The 21,544-nt window shown below is 49.0% G+C and overlaps 1 protein-coding gene across 1 annotated transcript in view; it reads right to left on the bottom strand.

Annotated features, from left to right (window-relative positions):
* Nucleotides 1-751: 751 nt before the first annotated feature.
* The window catches only part of SYN2 (synapsin II), a 175,147-nt gene continuing 154,354 nt past the window's right edge, over nucleotides 752-21,544 (bottom strand). The window contains exons 11-13 of the mRNA XM_021069343.2: nucleotides 8,601-8,661; nucleotides 4,418-4,646; nucleotides 752-1,643 (exon numbers count right to left, since the gene is read on the bottom strand). Coding sequence (XP_020925002.2) covers nucleotides 1,508-1,643; nucleotides 4,418-4,646; nucleotides 8,601-8,661 — 426 coding nt within the window. The 3' untranslated portion in view covers nucleotides 752-1,507. The remainder of the gene's footprint in view (nucleotides 1,644-4,417; nucleotides 4,647-8,600; nucleotides 8,662-21,544) is intronic.

Here is a 21,544-nt window from a genome sequence, read left to right as displayed (position 1 = left end):
TGGAAGCATAGGCTGAGTTAGAATGGAGACCCTGACACCAGAGAAATTCACTCTCTGACCTCTTAGCACCTAATGCTTATGCGGAGTTAGCAAGACAGTGGCATTAGTGTGGGTGTCACTTTCTCAGGTTGTTAGTAGGATAGGTGTCATGTGTAGGAAATTACTTAAAAGGTTAGTATCAGTGCAGATGCAGTATGGGTCATCACAGCATTTGCGGTTTGGGAGATCACACTTCTGAGTACCAGTGTGTCATGAAGGAGCCCGAGTGACATCCCTTGGAGCCCACCTCAATCTTCAGGATGCCTGGAGCTTGGGGAACTCCATTCATCAGAGCAGGTTAGCCCTGCCTCATTGGCACTACTGTGTGGGTTTTAGCTGAGAAGACTGATGAACCAGACAAGGAGTCAGTTGCTCTGGAAGCAAGGGTGCTATGCTTATTAGGCTCCAAATTCAGTAAAACTGGTAGGACTTCTGAGTTACTGAAGCAAGTCCAGCTGTCCTGGAGGAAACAGTCACAGGGGAGGTGTCAGGAAGCACAGCAGAGGGGGCATCTAAAGGAGAGCCACAGTCTCAACCACTCGCAAAGGCAGTCACACTCACAGACACATTCACACACACACTGACACAAACAGCTTTACCCTCCTAGGCCCCCCGACTCCCGCCCCAGACCCCGGAGGGCACACACACATGCACACCTTATACACTCTGTCTAAAAGGTGGCCTAGGGGAGACCTCATGGCTGAATCAAATGCTGGTTAATGCTGCTGCTTTTATTGTACCAAAAGTCTTCACATTTATTTGGAGAGGAACACAAAACTTGGCATACTGGCATGCATTCTCTACAGCGCGGCTTGGGGAGGAGCTGGCACAGAAGCAGTGCGCTCCGGTGGGGGAGGGGAGCTGCAGGTCCTTGATCTCTCCTGGAGCAGCAGACTACAGATGCTTCACCACCACAGCCTCGGAGGAATCGCCTATGCCAGGCAGTTATGTTTTAAACAGCTAAACAGGTGTGACAAGGGATCCAGGTGTGGGTATGTCCCTAACGCTTAGAGCCAGGAGTATGTGGGAGTTAATATATTCTCTGCAAGCAGGCATCTCTGACTACAGGGGGCATGCTTAGCACTGCATCTGAGCTGCATTAAGCCACCAGGTGTCCCTCAGTGAAGGGGATCCTGGTTTCACAAGGAAGAATAAGACAGGATGGCACTGTCACAATAAGGCCACTAAAATCACAGCAAACGATGACCTCAGGGGAAGCTCTCCTACGAAAGGAAAGCAGCTCCATCCTCTCTGATGTCAGGTGCTCCTTGCTGGCTAGGCACCCGCCCTGACACCGTCACCTGGTCCTTTCTGAGCTGCACCACATAACTGAGCACAACGGAGCAGAGGAAGGGGCCACACACGTCAAGGTCACGGGGACATCACCACCACACGTGGCTGACTGTTGTTGGCAAATGTCTCAGATGCCTTTCCCGGTTGAGCCGGGTGTCCCTGTGTGTCTGGAGAGCTAATCTGAAAAGAGGCTGGCAAAGGATTTCCTCAAGCTCCGGATGGTCTCTGCTTTGGCTTCATCCTCAGTGGCTGAAGACCGGAAGAAGGAGGACTCAGAGAAGCTGAAGGCATTTGTCAGGGACTGCGACTTGCTTGAAGATAAAAACCAGAGAGAACATGAGAGGGTGGTGCTTCCCAGTGAGGCGGGGAAGGATGGTGACATGAGGGTACACACCAGAACCCCCACTCCCACCCCAGGGAGACCAGGGTCACAGAGGGAAAGTCAGCATGGGGTGAGCTACCAGGCCTCTGGGGGCTCCTATTGTCTTCACCTGCACTGCTGCTAAACAGGAAAGGATGGGGGCAGCACGGGAGAGAAGGAGACGGGAAAAGAGAGAAGAGGTGGAAGGAGAAAGGAAAGAAGAAGAAGGGGTGATCTCTTTTACTTAATGCTAATGGGTCCGCAGGCTAGACTTCAGAGCCTTAACCTGATCAGAACTTATCCAGGGATCTCAATCTTCCCCTCGGATGAAAGGTAGCAACCAGGGGCCTGTGGACTCTTGTACCTTCTTCCCCGTCAACTGTCCAGTAGTGGAGTCAGCATCAGAAGCCCTGGGTCAAAGTCTTGGTTCCACCCCTCACTTGCTCTTGATCTCAGGCAAGCCACATGCCTCTCTGGGACTTGGTTTCTTATTTGGTTTCTCTTTTCTAGGGCAGCTTGCGCAGCATATGGAGTTTCCCAGGGTAGGGGTCAAATCAGAGCTGTAGCCGCTGACCTATGCCAGAGCCACAGCAACGCAGGATCCGAGCCACATCTGAGACCTACACCACAGCTCATGGCAACGCCAGATCCTTAACCCACTGAGCGAGGCCAGGGACTGAACCCGCAACCTCATGGTTCCTAGTCGGATTCGTTAACCACTGCGCCACAACGGGAACTCCATTGTTTGGTTTCTTAACTGCACTATGTAGATGACTTTTATTCTCTGATTTCAAAAGAACTTTTTGACTTGGCACAAACTCCATTGCCTCCAGTTACCAGTCTTAGAAGGGACATAATCGCCCTGCAGCCTTGCTCAGAGGAACCTGACTGGAGGACTATGAGTTTCAGGGTATCCGGGAGGGGGGGAGCCACACTCAGGCCTATGCAAGCTTAGCAGACAAGTTTTCCCATGGAAAAAAAACCCACTGCACACACTTTAAGGACCAGTTTTTCCCTTGGGACACTCGTGACTGACAGAGAAAAAACCGTGAAGGCAGGAAGGTCGCGAGGAGGCCAGACGCAGCACTGCAGAAGAGGACACGTGGGCTGGCATCTCCATGGCTGTCTTCGCTCTTCCTCGTCTCTCTCCTGCTGGTCTCTGGCTCCAGCACTCCTCTCCCAGTGCCTCAGCGCTCTCAGCCCTCCCCTGCACTTGGGCACAGCCCCGGAAACTCCCTTCTACAGGAACCTGAGCTCGGCTCTCCTCCTGCAGTGACTGAACAGGTGCCCTGCCTTTCACTTGGCCTGGGATGAGCCTCGACATGCTGGCCCCTGGGAGCAGGGACTCATCTGCATGCACAGGCCGAGGGCACCAGGTATAAGCCTCCCACTTGTCGTCAGAGTCTGGCTCTACTCAACAGCTTCAGACCAGAGGCAGTGACAACCCAGAGATCTGCCCTCAGACTGGGGCCAGAGCTGGCTCAAGAGAAGGTAGGAGAGATGAAAAGTCATCATGCCTACAAGGACTGGGTGAGGTGAGGAGGGAGGCGAGGTGTGAAGCACGGCCCTGGCCAGGGCTGGGGAACAGGACTAGGGGATGGCCATCCCATCACGTAGGACTGGAAGACCCAGAGAAAGTAGTCATCTGGACTACCTGAGCCCTCCTCCTGGCTCTGCCACTAACCAGCAAAAGGACTTTAAAAGAGAGAATCAGACCTTTTTGAGCAGTGTTTTCTCATCTGTGCAGAGACTAGACGATCTGAGTGGCTCCCTTGAGCTCCAACGCCCCCTGTTCTCCCTCCCTGAAGAGTCTTATCTTTTTACTCTGAGATGCACTGGTGGGTGGCTTCCATTCCCCCGAGGCTGCGGCTGTCTGTGCTGACACTGATGACTGGGATCTGTGTCTGGGGACATCTCTGGTTCTGGGGGAGAGGGTGGAGCTGAGCACCTAGGGACTGCCCCTCCCAAGTGCAGCTATACTATTTTCTGGGGGCCCTCAGTTCTTTCCAGTTCCAGTTCCTTCCTCTGAAGCAGGATAGTGCAATGGGGTTTCTAGGGTTACTGCTGGAATGAGGGAGCCCCAAAGGATGGAGTTCCTCGGGGTCTCTATCTGGGCCTCTCCTCTGATGACCAACTGGGAACCAACCTCTTTCTGACAAAGCTGAAGGTAAAAAGTTGAAATGGATTTAACTACTTCCCCCTTTTCCTTTTGGGCAGCCTTGGTGATTGGCACACCCTAAACTGTGAGTCAGAGGCAGGAAAGAGAATTAAAAAAAAAAATTTTTTTTTTTTTTTTTTTTTTCAGAAAGAGAGAGACACATACATACATACATACATACATAGAGAAAAGGAATGGAAAAAACAGTGGGAGATAGGGTTTTTTAAAAAAAAACCCTCAAAACCCTAAGCTAGTATAAGAATGGGGGAGGGGGTAGTAACTGCCTCACTCCACTCCCCAGGAAGAAAGGGGGGGGTTTGAGCTTCTAGCCAGACCTCAGACTTTCACTTCCCTCTTTCCTACCCTCCCTAATCAAGCCGACCCTGCCCCCAACCAAAAAAAAAAAAAAAAAAAAAACACCAAAACACAAAACCCCCCAAAAACCCCCCAAAAATATCTGTAGGAGGAGGTCTGATTGAAGGTGCTTTCTAGCAGCTCTGGAGCCCAAGGCCTGAGAGGAGGGGCAGGAAGAGGGGAGGGGAAGGTGCTGCTGAGTTGTCTCTTACTTGAGCTGTGGGTGAGGCTGGGGCTTCTGTGGCTGGGCCTCTGCCAGGGAGCTGCTGCTGGAGGGTGCATCTCCGTGGGTGGTGGGGCCGCCCGGCCGCTGAGGAGCCGAGAAGGAGGAAGAAGAGGAGGAGGAAGAAGAGGAAGGTGGCAGTGATGGTCCAGGGGGGAGCCGGCGTGGAGGCAGCACCTTGCCTGGGGGTTGCACTCCTTGGGGTTGCCCAGGGCCCCCTAGGTTCAGTACAAGAAAAACTTCATAATTTAACCATATCAAAGGGTTTCCTAACTAGAACCTATGTCTCAAAGGGTGTGGTTACTTAATTAATCAAAGGATAAGCTCTATTACAAGAAGCTACCCGAGACTCTGACTGGTTCCAGCGCAAGTCCCAAGTTCCGGGTTACCCTCAGACATCGCCACTACGTGCCCCTCCTCAGACCCACAGCACCTCAGTCACAGCAGAAGTCAGGAGGACAGGAAGGAAACCATAGGGTGAGTGACCCCCTTCATAGGTGAGCTCTCCACAGAAGGCCCCCAGACCACAGGGACCCACCCCTCTTCCCCAGAGGCTCCCACACTAGGCTTCTAAGAACTAGGAGGTCTCAAGTTCTACACATCAGACAAACTGCAGGTGGTGGGAAGAGCCCTGGATTGGCCTGAACTGGGGAGTCAGAAAACCCGAGACAGAGTCTATCAGTGACTCCTTGAGCAAGTCAGCAGACTTCTCTGGACCTTGGTGTTTCCAGCCATGGAACTGTCAAAAATTAACACCTCGTCTTAGTTATCTTTCAAGGTAGCAATGTTTCAAAGATGCAAATGGACCAAAAAAGTTCTTCAGTTAGTATTCTGTGCCTTACAATCATTGATGACCACTGACTTCCACAGTCTTTGTGGAGTTGGCCTTAGTCCGTCCCGCTCCACGCCTATGTGTCTGATTGCCAAGCCCCGCCGAAAGTCTTCCTTTTAGCATGAACTCATGCCCACAACTAGGACCTTTTGTGTGCAGGCACTCTTTTGCCTCTTAGCACCATCCTCTGCGGCTCCAGTCCTTCCCAGGCGTGTGTGGTGAGATTCTCCCATCTTCCCCTGGAGATGCTGTGGGCACCATTTGGCAAAGAAGAGGCCCTCCAAATGACCAGGATCCCCCCCACTCCCCACCTTCCAGCATGAGGCAGAAAACCATCTGGTGACCTGGAGAGAAAAAAAGGCCATCCCTTCCTTGGGGGCTGATGGGCAGTAAGGGTGGTACCAGATTGCTCAGATTTTGCTGACAGAGGTTCCTACACTCAGAGGTCAAAAGATGCCGTCATCAGCACATACTGACTAATGGACCTGATGCACAATTGTCCTGGAAGATCTCACTTCTCAGTCTCAATCCCAGAGTCCACATTCATGGGCCTTACAGAAACGCAGCAACAGCTAAGAGTTATATTGTAACTTAGTTTTCTAGAAACACCAGGATGCCTAAAACCTCCGGAGAGGCAGAACGGTATGTCTACACCATTGCATATCCATGACTGTAAGCCAGTTTCCCCTCTACATGGTGTGGGCTCCACTTTATCGTTAATGACCAATTAACACCAAGGTTAGTTACATACAAATAAGTAAATAAATAAATGGATTTTTGCAGGTTGAAGAAATTCTAAGTTCAAATCAGATAACTAGTGAGGATGATAGATTTAGCAGATTATTTCAGGTTAACCAGTTTGTGCCTCTTCCAAAGTTTGGCATCGTTGTATCAGCGTTTTCTTGTACTGCAGGCTGACAGCTCAGCCTCTTACACCAGAAACCTGAGTGCTTTTCCCACCTGTACAGAGATGCTTGAATAGCCAGAAACTTTACAACTTAACACTGAAGACAGATATAACTTTTCCTTTATTGCACATTAAGCTGTACAAGAGTCACAAAAGAGGTGCTTCAATCACTTCCAGAATTGGCTGGGGTTCTCCCAGCTGGATCGGTACAAAAAAAGGGGACAACATCAGAAAAGAAATGGGTACAAAACACCTGAACGGCAATCCTACACTGTGACACGGATGCCCCAGGCCTCAGAGTTGTCTTTAGCATGCTGCCTGAGGGCACATGACAGTCAGGGTACACTGGCTGCTCGAGCTTGGCAGTGCGAGGGAGCCCTAAGCTGATTCTCCCCCACCTGACAGAGCATGGCCGACACCACCCTGGAGCCTGACTGAATCAAATGGCAACTTTGTATTTGTGGCTCACAAATGTCACATGAAAAGCACCTGAATGTTCACACTGATAACATGCAGAGAAGCAACACCACCATCAGCTCACCACTTGGACAAAAATAAATTAAAAAAATAAAATGTATTCCTCCATTCTGCAAAATGTTACTCTATTCCTTTCTATCATTTCATCAGACTGGGAGGTCCTGGAAGTGTGTAACTGCATATGTATGTATATATTTACAACAGATCGACTACTGTCATCATCTAAGGGAGGAATCACAGACAAGAACATTCACACTCAGTGCATTTCCCTGTAGCTCAGAATTTGCCAGCAATCAAAAGAGGAACCAGGACACATGTCCCTTGACACAGAAATCATGTTACACACCACCAATACCAGTTATTCCTCAATCCTGGTGATCCAGAAAGGTGACATGTCAGTACAAAAGTGAGAGGGAAGGTAAAAGGAGAGTGAGAAGCACTTCTTCTAAAAGGCAAACGGTTGGCCTGAACCCCCACGGACCGTGGTGCTAGAGGAGGCCACGTGGTGCCTGTTCCCAGCCTGGCAGGGAGATGGCAAGACGAGGCACTGACCCGGCCTGATTTAAGTAACTGCCTCGTCCCTGCCCAGAAGCAGCAGGACGAAGGAAAGAGGACAAATGCGTGAGCCACAGCTATGGAGCTGTGGCCCCAAACAAACACAAGCTAAAATCTGAGACAGTCCTTCTAAGGAAGGACTCAGGAAAGATAAAGCTCTTCATTCTCTGGACTCTGGAGGGCTCTTGGAACAGCTGAAAAGTAAAGCAGCCGGAGGACCTCAGAGTTCTGGAGGCAGTGCACCCACTGGAGGGTGTTGACTCACAAGTTGTGACACCTCAGGAGAGGCCCGGAGCAAGGGGTGGAATCCTCCCCAGACTTTTACCAGCTCCCTGCATTCTATATGTCCCAAAGTGTTCAAGAATCATCTCTGACAAGCTTTGGGGAATACGAAGCAGCCTCAATTCCACAAGCGCACATAAGGCCAATTCAGAAGTAGCAACAAAGTAGAAACAACTTAGGGGGACTGAGATCCACACACAGAAAATACTCACAAGTCCACTTTGATATTGCACATCAGCGGCCCCTTTTTTTTTTTTTTTTTTTTTGTCTAATCTCATAGCTAATTAGTTAATAATAAAGGGTAAACTGGGATGTCAGATACAGAACACATTCCTGGAAATAGCTTGTTCTTTGTATTTCACATCATCACTAGAAACACAAGAGCTCTACAGGCACAGCCAGCCTAGTCACATAAACTCAAATGCACCAAATTTTAGCAAATGGATTAAAAGGCAGGTGCCTCCAGATTCAACGGACAAAGCTATGGAAATTAGACCTTGAGAATCTCTTAAACTTCTACCTATTTACCCTAGTCATGCAGAAAGGAAGCAAAAAGCACACAGTTCATTGAAGATCCCAAGCACACGGATGGAGGTCAGCGGGGGTTGGCGGGTGGAGGGTGGTTCATCTGAGTCTGGGGGGAGGAGAGGAGCTGGGATTTACTCTTGCAGTCTTTGTTTCTCCCCCTGTCCACCCCCAGTCCTATGTCACTCCACATTACGTAATATTTTAAAAAATACTATCAAACCACCCAGAGGATAGTCACACTGAACTTGGGAGAGGCACGATTCTTTTGTACACTGTTGACAAACAGCCCTGGAATCACAAGTTATACAAAGAAACAAAAGTGAGATTACAAGCACGAACAGGAACAGGTAAACAACCAGACAGAGGCGCCGACACTGCACAGGAAGCACACAGTCCAGTCAGCACTGAAAAAACGCAGAACCGGCACCGATGGGAGGGTCTGGGCTCCCCTCCCCACTTTCCTTTCTTCCCTTGTTTGTTTTTGGCTTAAAATTTCTGTTTTGAAAATGAACTACCAATCACTTTAAGAAGCTTGGACTTGTTTTGGCCCTACTGCAATGCCATTACAGTCGAGAATATACTGTAAACAACCTTGCGGGGCTGGCCGCTGAGGTGGGGTCTTGCTCGAGTCCGGATCCTTAAGTGTTCCACTCTGGAAGACAAAAATGCAGAAGAGATAAAAACAGAACTCCAAGCAGATTCCAAAGAGAAATGTGTGGCTCTGTAGCATGGCTGCAGTGGGATCTGGTGGGATCCAGTGGGATCTGGCCCAGGAGCTTCTGCTGTCCCAGAAATGCCTCAAGGGGATTCACAGCCTCTGGGGTGTTGCTGAGGCCCCACGTGTAGGCAGTCTGGGGCTTAGAACCACTCTGACAGGCAGTGTTGGAGACGTCCCAGCCCCCTTTTCATTTCACTCTTTCTGGAAGCTTTGAGTCTTCTAATAGCACCTGGTTTCTTCTCCAGGGGCTGCTATCCAGCTCCCATGGATACTCACAGGCCCAGCTTCCTGAAGGAAGGATCAACACCCAACTCCAGAGAGCGGCAGGAGAGGCAGGGGGCCGGACCAGGTAACTAGCCTAGACCTGGCTCACTTCCCCTGTGGAGGCAGCTCCTGGTGGGATCAGCTCTGGGGCTGACTCAGGGGTCAGATCCGAGCTTTGGGCTGGGCTGGAACTCCCACAGGGAGGGACTTGAAGGAGGGGACAGTCTTTTGTTTCCCAGAACCCTCCTTACCCAGAGGGAAGGAGTAAGACAGTTAATGTTTGTGAAAGTGCTCAAGGCCAAGCTGTTTTTCCCTCTCAAACAGCATAATTGCGTTTTACCCAACAACATGGCTCCACTCCCAGGCCTCCTCTCCTCCCAGCTGTGATTCTGATTATGCCCTGACAGGATCAAAGATGCCTGTGACTTCACTCTGTCTAACATTTGTACTCAAGGCAGTGAGTATGTGGAGCTTAAAGCTGGCACAGGGCTTGAAAAGCTCTGTAAAGCCCGAGGGCTGCCAAGTGGTGTCAAAGAGGGAGCTTCCGAGGCAAGGCTGCGAGGTGGTTGTGTGTCTTCAGCCTTCTCCCACTTCCTCTTTCAGCCTCTCCCACTTTTCCTCCTTGTGACAGGCCCCCCAGCCCTACTCCCACATCCAAACCGTTCCCTGCTCCCATGCGCCCCGACCTGGCCTTCTGTCTCCCTTCCTGCCTCTTCAGGCCCATTTTCAGCTCCACTACTGGGAGAGCAAAAGTGCTCACCTTTCTAGTATCATGGTCTTTTAATAACAGCATTGCCTAAAACATTCTACCAAGAGGAGTTCAGACTGTAGGAGGCAGGGGGCCTTTGAAATGTCCTCAGTGCCACCTCATCAGAGGGTGCCCGTTCTATCGCAATCCTGACCCTCTCTCACAGATCACAGCAAGAACACCCACACTTCCTTTCCTCTTCTTCTGAGGACTTTTGGAGAATCCAAGATGTGGATCTGAGCCCTGGCACTGAAACACCCACACCCGATAAGCCAGCTGGAGCCCACACTGTCTAGTCAGCCATCAAGGCCCACCAGTTTTTCCGTCTTGGCATCTAAGATGCACCACTTCCTCTTGACCAACTCTGGTCAGGCCTATACCATTTCTTATTTAGACTATTAGACTAGTTTCCCAATTCTCTGGTGTATTCTCTCTCCAGTTGATCTTCTGGACACCTCCTATCCTCTGAAACTCCTTCTCTTATTGTATCACTTTATTGCTCTAAATAATTCCTAGCTAACACAGTGGACCACTGTATGCAGTATTTCCCTTAAACCTCACAACAGTTCTATGAGGTAGATACTATTATCAATGTCCCTAAGTTTTAGATAAGGACACTGAGGCCCAACAGGTCATTTGCCCAGAGATGGCCAATGCAGCTGGCATGTGAGCCCTGGCAGTCCAACGTTCTCTTCCCATTGCTTACAAGATGACATCTACATTCTTCAGGCTGACAGCAGAAACTTGTTCCAGCATGGACAGACTGGCCCTTCTAGCCTCTTGCCTTCATGTTCTAAACAAATCTGCTCCTTCCAGGCCTGACCCTTCACTGGCTATTCTCTAGTCTAGGCCACTCCAATGTTTATGCTAGTTCTCCAGAAATACCTTTTTCTCCTTGTCTACCAATCCACTCCAACATATCCTGGAAGTTAAGTCAAATTCTACCCCTTCCATGAAATCTCTCCTCGTACTGTGCCTTTCGACTGTCATCTCCTCCCTGAAATCCGATGGTAGCACTTACTAGACTTGTACGTCTGAAGGGGGCATTTGCAGTGCTGTCTTGTTATCTTGACTGGGATGATGTGCCTAAGGAGACTGCCAGGTCCTAAAGGACATGGACTATGTGTCTTCATCTTCTCATGAATTCCCTAACCAGTGCCCATTTTTTTCAAAGAGAAATTTGGATATATGGCCCAATATGGGAACTTTTTATGAAAAAGGTAAGAGTTGGAGTTCCCGTCGTGGCGCAGTGGTTAATGAATCCGACTAGGAACCATGAGGTTGTGGGTTCGGTCCCTGCCCTTGCTCAGTGGGTTGACAATCCGGCGTTGCCGTGAGCTGTGGTGTAGGTCGCAGATGCGGCTCGGATCCAGCATTGCTGTGGCTCTGGTGTAGGCTGGTGGCTGCAGCTCCAATTCGACCCCTAGCCTGGGAACCTCCATATGCCACGGGAGCGGCCCAAGCTAATAGCAGAAAGACAAAATAAAATAAAATAAAATAAAATAAAAAGGTAAGAGTTAAAATTGGGAATGTTTTGGAAAATTTAAGACTATCATCATTTTACCAATGTCATCAAGCACCGGACTGAGCATATAAGAGGTCCTTTATAAATACTTATTAGATAAATGACCATATAACAACAATGAAAACCAAAACAGAGTAGAGTATAAATCTTTTAAGAGAAGAATGTTAAACCATAAATGTTAAACTACATTGTATTTGGTGTCAACTCTGGTGAGCATCTCTGAAAATCCTTGGGTTAGAGAATTAAACATGAGGCCTGCTACAAGTGCCTATATATTAGGCACAGAAGGTAAAGTCAAAATAAGCCTCAAAGAAGCAGAAATTGTTTCCATCAAGACTGCAGAACCCAGCCAAGTTAGGGACACTTCAGGCCTAAGGGTCCTTCCCGTTGTGAGTTCTTTCTCTTGGCCCAGCTGCCAATTGGAAGAGAAGTCTGTAGGGTACAGTGTTTGGGTAATGGGCACAGAGGATACCAGGGCTGCCTTTTTACCTGAGCAGGGCATCAACCCCACCCCCAAACAAACACATGCACACTGATATTGAGGCTCTAACTGAAAGTTTTTAAGATTAGGCAGCAGAGGGGCTGAGGAATTTGAGCTTTGGGGTTAAATCTAAATCTCCCACTTACTAGCTTTGTGACCTTGGGCAAGTTACTTTTCCTCCTGCACCTGCCTTTCCTCAAAAGGCTTCTGTGATATAAAGTGAGATTATCAGAGTTCCCATCATGGCTCAGCGGTAATGAATCCACCTAGGATCCATGAGGATGTGGGTTCAATCCCTGGCCTTGCTCAGTGGGTTAAGGATCCAGTGTTGCCATGAGCTCTGGTGTAGGTCGCAGACGCAGCTCGGATCTGGTGTTGCTGTGGCTGTGGCTGGCGGCTATAGCTCCAATTGGACCCCCAGCCAGGGAGCTTCCATATGCCACGGGTGTGGCCCTGAAAAGCAATAAAATAAAATAAAGTAAAATAAAATAAAAGTGAGATTATCTATCGAGATATCTATAAGCACCTGTCCCAAGTAGGTGCTACATAAGATACAACAGGAGATGGTAATGGTGACACTGATAAGCCTTTTCCTCTGAAGCTTTATTGTTTTTTAGGTCTCATTCCCGTGATGGATCACCTCCTTCAGTGTGCTCCTATTCCTGGGCTTCAGGGAACTTCATTCAGCTGTGATGGTACAGCCTCCTCTGGGCTCCCTGACAAGCCAGCAGTGTCATGCCACTGCCTGAGAGGGACACTCAGATGAATGATAGGAAAATCATACAGTTTGTGGAGCCACTAGACTGGCTCCCTCCCCCAGGACCTCACCTTGTACCACTGACAGCTGTCTATGACTCGCCTCAGTCACTGATCAAGAACAACTTAAGATGTTCTCCCCCCAGAGAAGACATATTTTCAGAGACAATTATGGAGCCAAGACAGCACCAGGGCAGAACCAGGGCCAAGAGGGAAAAGCTCCTAAAGGTAGGCTTTCACTTACAGGAAGCACTTCCTGTAGTAAAAGGAGTGGAAGAGGCTGTCTTAGGAGGTGGGTGTGTTCAGGCAGAGGCCAGAGAATTACCTGATAAAGACACTGTAGAGACTATACCTTTATTAAATATGAGACAGATTAGATGAACATATGGTTTCTTCCAACTTTGAAAGCTTATGATTCCAGGAAAAACTCCAAAAATCCCACAGATTAAGTTCTGATGGTAAAACTCACAGCATGAGCTGAGAGGGGTAACCATACCATGAAGCCTCGCCCTGGCTTCCCTTAGCCTCGGAAATAAATAAATGAGACACCCAAGGATGAACTACGTCCCAGAGCTCCCTTCCAAAGCTTTAAGGAACGAGCTTCCAGAAGCTGTCCTCCAGGCTGGAGCCTGGGAATGCGCCTTGGCCACCCTTGTCTGGCGCCTAGGGAGCTTCTCCTGTCCCCGGCTCCACTCTTCACTGAAGTTGTGGACGGAAGATCTCCCAGGGGTTATGGGAGGCGGGAGGAGAGTCCCCCAGGACTGTCCCTTGCCAGGCTGAGACTCTCTGGTCCCGCCTACAAGCCTTCCGTCTGCTGGGGCTGAGGGCCTATTCCCTGTGGGGTTTGGCTACCATGGAATCTGTCTCCAGTCACCAAGAGCCGCCTGGGATGCTGAATTCCACAGAAGTCTGGCCACTCTGGCGTCACTGCCAAAGTCTGGCCTGTAGCCAGCCCACAGCAGGAACTCAGGGCCAGACTGAGCTGCAGCATTTCCCTCAGGAAGCTGGGTTGACTCAAACAGGTAAGAATGTGAGGTCCAATGCTTGTGCCCAGCTGCACACAAAAAAGAGGAATGAATGGGCTTACAAAAGCATAAGGAAAAACCCGCAAACAATCCTGGGCTTCGGGAAAGACAAGCTCAGTGTTAGTTTGTAATGCTGCCGCCAAAAATGTGATGCAGCTGGTGGTGCATCAGTGTCCCAATAGGGGGAGGTCACAGGTCCATTGCTCTTTGGCTGATAAGCCTCATGAGACAGCAATGAGACAGAACACCGGTTCTGGGCACTTTTTTTTTTTTCTTTTAGGGCCACACCCTTGGCATATGGAGGTTCCCAGGCTAGGAGTCAAATCAGAGCTGTAGCTGCCGGCCTACACCACAGCCATAGCAATGCCAGATCTGCAGCAACATTGGATCCTCAACCCACTGAGCGAGGCCAGGGATCAAGCCTGTGTCCTCATGGACCCTAGTCAGCTTTGTTTCTGCTGTGCCATGACGGGAACTCCCCAGGCACTTCTTTTAAGGTGGACACCAGTGGAATAAAATAGGTACATGGAGCAGATAGGATGGTGAGAAATATGAAATGACATCTTTCCTCATGTGACTTTGGGCAACTAACTTAATCTCTGAGTCTCAGTTTCTCAAAAAGGGCTATCTAAGAATTAAATGAGGTAACTGTGGAAGTCCCCAGGACTGAGTAGAAGATCATTAGTCAAATGTAAATTTGATCAAGGTCAAGGGCTGGCATGGGTAATAGTGAACCTCCTGGCATTAGTGTTTAAGCAGGGCCTGGACATGCAGTTGATGCCATGCAGGGGCTCATGCAGTTGAAGGCAGGTGACTTCTAAGGCTCTTCTGGCTCTGGGCTTCCATTAAGTCCTTCATGCTCTTTTTGGTCCTATATGTGACTGAGGTAGGAGACAAGATTCCCTTAGCTGGAGTCTTGAGCCCACCAAGAATCCAGGGGTATCAGGCCCGAGCAGAGGTATCCTGCAGGTGCAGGCTTTAAGGCGCTTGCAAGGAGAGTGTACTGCTGCTCCCCATCCAAGCAGACCGGACTTGGGTCCTGCATTCTGAGACCATGGGCGTTAGTGACCAGGGAAGCCAGGGAAGGGAGAGCAGGAGAGAGTTAGTGAAGCTACCCATGCCTCCAGGTTGGGAGGTTCAGGATGGGCTTAAAGGAGGGGGAGAGGGAGTGTTTCCTCCACACAGGGTCACAAGGGCTGGCTCTCTCCATTCTTACCATCCTTACACTCTGATGAAGCATCAAAAGGGCACAGTGCAGGGTACTGTAGAGCATTCCTGGAACTGGGGACCAAAAGATCTAGCTCTCCTAGAAGCTGTGGGACCCTGGACAAATTATTTGCATTCTCTTTGATGATATGTAAAACAGAGATAGAAACACCAGCTCAAACCATCTCAGGTTGTGAGGCTCAAATAATCACTGTGCTTTGTAAACCAGGCATCATTACTTTTATTTAAATAATAATAAATACCAATCCAAAGGAATTAAGCTTTAATGTTAGGATTTTGTGCATCAATGGAGAAGATATTGTGGAGTGGTTTCTGTTGCCTGGTGCACAGCAGTTCAGGGTGGGAAGGGAGGGTGTGGATTCTGGGTTAGGCTATGCCATGCCCTCTGTATATCACTGACTTGTTCCAGCAAGGTCCCTGAAGATGCAGAAAAGTCATTTCAAAAACAGTGAATGTTAGCTCTTGAGCTGATTAGAAAGGAAATCACTGGTCTGGGAGAGAAACCAAGCCCATGGATGAAGGTTTGTGGGTTTCTCCCAAAGGCACCTTTAATATGCCATCCCATGGCTTTCAGCAGACAGGATGGGAGAGAGGAGCTCCTCTCTGAGGTCCCAGCAGGATGGAAAGTTGAGGAAGGAAAGACATCCAGTGACTCAACTCCTGAGAGCTGCTGGCCTGAGTCCAGCTGCCCCCACCACAGAGGAAAGCCAGTGCTTGCTCAGCATATCTGAGACAGGAAATTGGGAAAGGGTCTCAGGGTCTGGCCCCAGGAAAGAGGCCAGGCCAGGCTACTTGCCGGACACGCCACAGAGCTATTCTGATCAGCTCCCCAGGCCCCGCTCCCCCGGTTCAGGACCCCAGGGGGAATGAGGCAGCGGGAAGGAATGTGGTCGGGAGGCTGTAGGTTCAGTCAGAGCAAAGGGGACAGCATGTTTGCAGGCACCTTGGGACCTTTCTGGGATCACTCCTGCAGGCACCAGTGCCCATCTTCCTTCTTCTGAAAGGTTATAAAAGGTGCCCAAGGATAAGCCCCTCCTCCAACGGCAGCACTCATCTCCTCCCACAATCAGTGGTTTCCTAAAGACACCAGGAAGGTCCCGTGGGGGCAGTCCATGAGACCTATGGGGGCCCTGAGGGCCAGGTCACCCGAGGTTAGAATGTCAGCTACAAGTGATTAAAGATGTCCCTTAAAACTTAGGACAGCCCCAAAATAGTCAGTTTCCCTTAATAGTCTTTTAAGGGATCTGGTCACTAGTGACTTTATCTGAACCTGCCTCAAATCTCACATCTCCAGCTTATACTCACTGGGGAACAAATTCCCTAAAGCAGTCCTGCTGTGGGAAGCAGGAAGGCCTTTCTTGTCTGAAACTGACTTCTAAGCTGAGTAGAGCTCTCTTAGTCCTGTGTGTGGGGTCTGAGCTGTGTTTCCTCCCTACCTACATGGCCCTTTAAACTCCAGAGAAACCCCTTCTCAATCTTGGTCTTCTTACACTCATGAGACTTCATCTTTCTGAGCCCTTTGTAGCTGGAAAGACCTGGCTGGGAATATTTTTGAGTAGCTCTTTAAACCAGAGAGCCAGTGAAAAAGGACTTGCATAATGCTCTACCAGAGGCCAGAGGTTATGAGGCCTCAGTCCTTGAATTCAGAGCCTCATGGCTGCCTTTCCTGGGTCCATGGCTAGCACACGGCCTGGATCAGAGCATCTCAGATCCGGAAAGGAGATTTTTAAAAGTTGCCTGTTCCAACAGCTCTAGCCCCCAGCCCAGCCTTTCACAATGTGCCTGACAAGTGGCTGGGCCATCAGCAGTACCGCTTCCCCAAGCAGCCATTTCCTCTCAGAGACTTTACTCACGTCTTCCAGCAGCTTTGCCTTTAGCACCAGTTCTGTCCCACGACAGCTGTCAGAGAGCTGACCATATTAAGTTATGGGCTCCTTGAGACGACTGCTACTCCACAGCAGCCACTTTAGCATTTAGAACACATCTGCCAAATGCCCTGACCTCCAGGCCTCTGTCCTCTGAGCACCTGCCAGTTAAACTTCATCCTTGTTATGCTGTGACCCTCAGATCAGAAGCAACATTGGAGGTGTGCTCTGATCAGCTCAAGGTGGGGAATGAGCCTCATCTTCCTTCTGGGCACATTTTGTCCATGAATGTTTCCAAAGGTTGAATCTTAGAATCAGTCCTCAAGGATCTAACCCAAATAGAAAGCTCATGGGTGTCTGCAAACCCTTCATTAGCAACTTAGCCCTTCAGCTCTGGAAGATTTTACAAGAAAATAAAAAAGAGCCGTGATGTGGGAAATGACAACAGACTAGCCATAAGAAGAAGAACCCCATGCTGCCACCTTTTTCATGACCTGAAAGCTCTGTCCACCTGTAGTTCTCTCCCTGGTTCCTGGGAGTCTCAGGAGCAGCACACACTTCTCCAGAGCCCAAGATATAAGGCCCAGCTCAGAGCCAGATGACAGACCCCGGGGTTAGTGAGTGTGAGGGGAATGGCAGGGCAGGCCTACAGGGAACCTAGGTTCTGCGGGTACACAGCCTGGAGGTTTCGGTTGTCACTGGCCACCAGGTGTCACTGCCACCTCGAGAACAGTCTCCCTAAAACATTCCAGAGCCCATGGAGTGGGGTGGGGTGGGGGGGGTCACTTGCCCTGGCCAATTCTCAGGGCAGCCCCAAAGCAGGGAGTCTAGCCAGGCTGGGGTCAAGTTGTCATCAGCCAGATAAGGCTCTGCCACTCATCTGCCTGCTTTCAGTGATAGGGCCTCTTACATCCCTGCCCCTATTCCTTTGAACTGGGTCCAGCAGCTGGCCTGGGCCCACCTCCATGATTTTCCTCTCAGCTTTCTATAATTAATCTACTCTGGGCTAGGAGGCTGGCCGACAACAAGGTAAGGGAGGCTCTCTGTTCCCCCCAGCCCCCAAGCCTCTTTTCGTCGTGCTTTGAGAGTCCAAGAAATGAAAGCTCTAACGAGGGAGCTGCAGGCAAGGATAGAGAGGGAGAAAGAAAGAGAGACAAATGGTTTGCCATAAGTCTGTCTCGGTCTTGACCTAGAATACTGGGTAAGAAGCAGCATCTAGACTTGTGACTCAGGACAGAATCTCTTGCAGCCTGAGCTGCCAGAGCCACAGAAGAAAGAGGCCAGCAAGAGGGGCCTGAGTGTGAGGAGTGGAACGTGCGTTAGTCAGCACTGAAGGGTTCAGTTCACTGTGCCAAGTCCTGGCTGGGACCCAGGTGACGTGCTTTGTTTACATCTCTTCCATTTGCACTCTACCAGAATCCTTCATAGGACACCAAGCCCAATATGCTGCTAGAGCTGTTAAAGACACTTACTCCAATTGGGAACTCCTCTAACAAATATGTGTTGCAATGGCAGATGGAGGGAGGGGTAGGTAGGAGTGGCGTATCATTGTCATTTACATAAAATTGCTATCACGTAGTGATAATAAAAAGCAGACAGTTTTTTATTGTTGATGGACTTTTCTACCTGAGCAGACCATGCCCCCACCCCTCCTTGGTGCACCCTTAGCACATCCAGCAGCTGCCAGGTACTGGCTACTGAGAGATGCAGCAGTGAACAATCTCCACTCTTGAGGTGCTTACATTCGAGTGGAAGAGACAAAGAAACACACAGATGAAAATTACCTTAACTGATAGCAAGTGCTGTGCAGAAAATTAAAGAAGGGAGGGGTGGTAGCCAGTGGCTAGGGGGCAACTTTGGATTGGATGGTTGAGGGAATATCAGGTATACAGTCATCAAGGAACCAGCCATGCAAAAAAAAAGGGGGGGGGAAGCACTTCAGAGAAAGGACACAGCTAATACAAAGGCCCTTGATGGGAGTTCCTGTCGTGGCGCAGTGGTTAACGAATCCGACTGGGAACCATGGGGTGGCGGGTTCTATCCCTGGCCTTGCTCAGTGGGTTAAGGATCCGGCATAGCCGTGAGCTGTGGTGTGGGTCGCAGACGTGGCTCGGATCCTGCATTGATGTGGTTCTGGTGTAGACAGGCGGCTACAACTCTGATTAGACCCCTAGCCTGGGAACCTCCATATGCCGCAAGAGCGGCCCAAGAAATGGCAAAAAACAAAACAAAACAAAAAAAAAAACAAAGGCCCTTGATGGTGTGGCTGGGCACAGTGAGCAAAGCCAGGATGGTTATGGGCATCTCATTTATCACTGTGGCCCTAAGTCCTATGAACTAATTTTAAGCATGTACTTTGGGCTAGGTCTGTGCTAATCAGTGAGAACACAGATGAATAAGACATGAAAGTATCTGAGAGACATTTGCTAAATTAATTATGTATGTAGTAAAGAATCTGGCCTTGCCCAAAGAGAGATCTGGCCTTTGTTCCCAAGCTCCTCCCACTTTGGGAAGTAGCCTCTAAACTTTTGGAATTTCCTGAACGATAAGTGTCTTTATTATTCAAGGTGGGGGCCCCTCAGACCCAAGAGTGTGTGAAGAAGAGGTGGCTCCTGGGGTGGGGGGGTGCCCCTCAGGCCCTGTGGTATTCGACTGACCTCCAGGGAGGAGGATGTTGGAGACTGAGTTCAACCAGGTGATCAACCAAGCAAGCATGCCTATGAAACCCAACAAAAACTCTGAACACTGAAACTAGCTCCTGAATGTCTCAACCCCTAGAACAAAAGCCAAGACTAAAACTCAAACACCTTGATTCCATCAGATTTACAAAATCATAAAATCTATTGCAGGCCTGATATTATTTTAACCAGGGAAATGTTTTTATCACCTGCAGTTAAGCACAATATTTAAAAAATGGGCTTATCTCTCTCTTTTTTTTTTTTAAGGGTCACGCCCATGGCATATGGAAGTTCCCAGGCTCAAATCGGAGCTATTGCCACCAGCTTAAACCACAGCTTGTGGCAATGCTGGATCCTTAACCCGCTGAGGGAGGCCAGGGATCAAACCTGCATCCTTATGGATACAAGTCAGGTTCTTAACCCGCTGAGCCGCAACAGGAACGCCAGACTTATATCTCTAACAAACAGCTAAGCTGTGTTCTCCTAATTACCCTACGTAATTCTCTAGTGACTGTGCTCCTGAAGCACAGGAATGGGTTGCACTTGCACTTGGTCAGAGGCCCCACACAGCACAAGCTGCCTGTAGAAGGTGTGAAGCACCCACACGAAAGCTTAGATATGGAGCTTCTCTCAACTTAGATACCCAAAGGGAATGCTGACATCTGTTGGCCCAGAAGCTCATCCAATATCAGTCAGCATGGAAGGAGAATTCTACTCAAAGAGATTTTTAAAGCTCAAAAGGTATTCAGCTATCATTTCTATTACGGGAGTGGCTGCGGTGGGAGGCACGACTGAGATTCAGACAGGGAATTCACTTGCCACTTACCATATTGTTTTATTTTAGTCATTTTCTACAGAAATCCTTCTTATACATTATGATTCTGGCCTTCTTAAACAGAACATGGAATACTGACTAAAATATAACTCTGCTGATGGTTCAGGCCCATTGTTAGGAAAGGCAACTATGCCTCCAGGCTATGATCCTGTGATGTTCAAATGATGAGAAGATAAATGTGGGGTAGTTTGCTTCTATACTAAATAATCCAAACTATCTTATACCGTTTGTGTTCCTCTCCCCCTCCTTTTCTTCTTTCTTACTGAAAGATTTGAAGAATCCAATGACTTGGTTTCTGATTAAAGTATAATCCCTGATCTCTAGAAGACGGTGTGATGATCTCAGAGCCTAAGCCTAGGGCCCCACACCCAGAGGCTGCTTTCTTACATAATAACATAGGTAACTTTTGCTGAGCATTTATGACGCACTATGCCGTATTTCATTTGATCCTTTTAACAACCTAGAAGATAGGTGCTGTTATTCACATTTCTCTTGAGCCACAGATAAGGCCCTTGTTCAAGGTCACAAAGCCAGTAAATGGAGCGCCTAGGATTCAGACCTGGGTATTTCTTGCTTCAAAGCCCACATTCTGAGTTAGCCTCCCTAACTGTTTGAAGTAGGATCTTAAAAGAAAGATTGCTGAGAGATTGTCATTTACAAGGGATAAGTGAAACGGTAGTAACTTCCCCCTAAAGTCACACAGCTATTGAGGGGGAAGAGCTAGACTAGGACTCAGTTCTTGGATTCATTGTTCCAAGTTCTTACTACTCCATTGTGGAAAAGTTCAATGCAGAGAAGAGTTTGGGGATGTTTTCACAAAATGAGCTGCCTCCTACGTGGGACTAAAGGCCCTCAGACCCAGGGTCCCTGACTTTCTTTGGCCTATTCTAGAAGCACAGGGCCTGAGGTTCTACAAAAACTTGAGTGTGGATTTTCCACTAGACGTGCAGCTGGAGTACTGTCTCTGTGAACATGATTGGCCATGGTCACGTACCACAGTCAACTGAAGAAAGCTGCCTCCTGTTCCATAGGAAGGAAAGCAGATTTCTACTTTGAGTTTTACCTTGTCATTCTCTCCCAGAATTAGGGACTTGACTCTCCCTTTCTCCCTATCAGCAGATTTCTCAGAAATACCCTTCTTTCTCTGTAAATGTGGCAGACCTCTCAGGCAGTGAACAGCTAATGAGAGATATGACCCAGACCTTCCTCAGAGACCTCTCAGGTTAAAAAGTGGAAGCATCTTAACTCCCAGGGGAACATGATTCTGGTTCCCTGGAGACTTCAAGTTTAGAGGAAAGAGATCCGGCACTCCATCTCTGGACAGTTCTATAGCTGATCCTGCAGACTGCTAATGAGAAGGTTCCTATAAGGGGTAGTGGAAGATAATCAGGTGTCTAGTGGGGAGAGAAGGCA

The sequence above is a fragment of the Sus scrofa genome, chromosome 13, assembly GCF_054392235.1.
Source record: "Sus scrofa isolate SSC_HxYL_T2T_F1_AM1 chromosome 13, Sscrofa_HxYL_maternal_Yorkshire_Landrace_v2.0, whole genome shotgun sequence".
Classification (NCBI taxonomy): Eukaryota; Metazoa; Chordata; class Mammalia; order Artiodactyla; family Suidae; genus Sus; species Sus scrofa.
The sequence above is the reverse complement of the archived record's forward strand: the minus strand, read 5'-3'. Positions and strand labels throughout refer to the sequence as shown.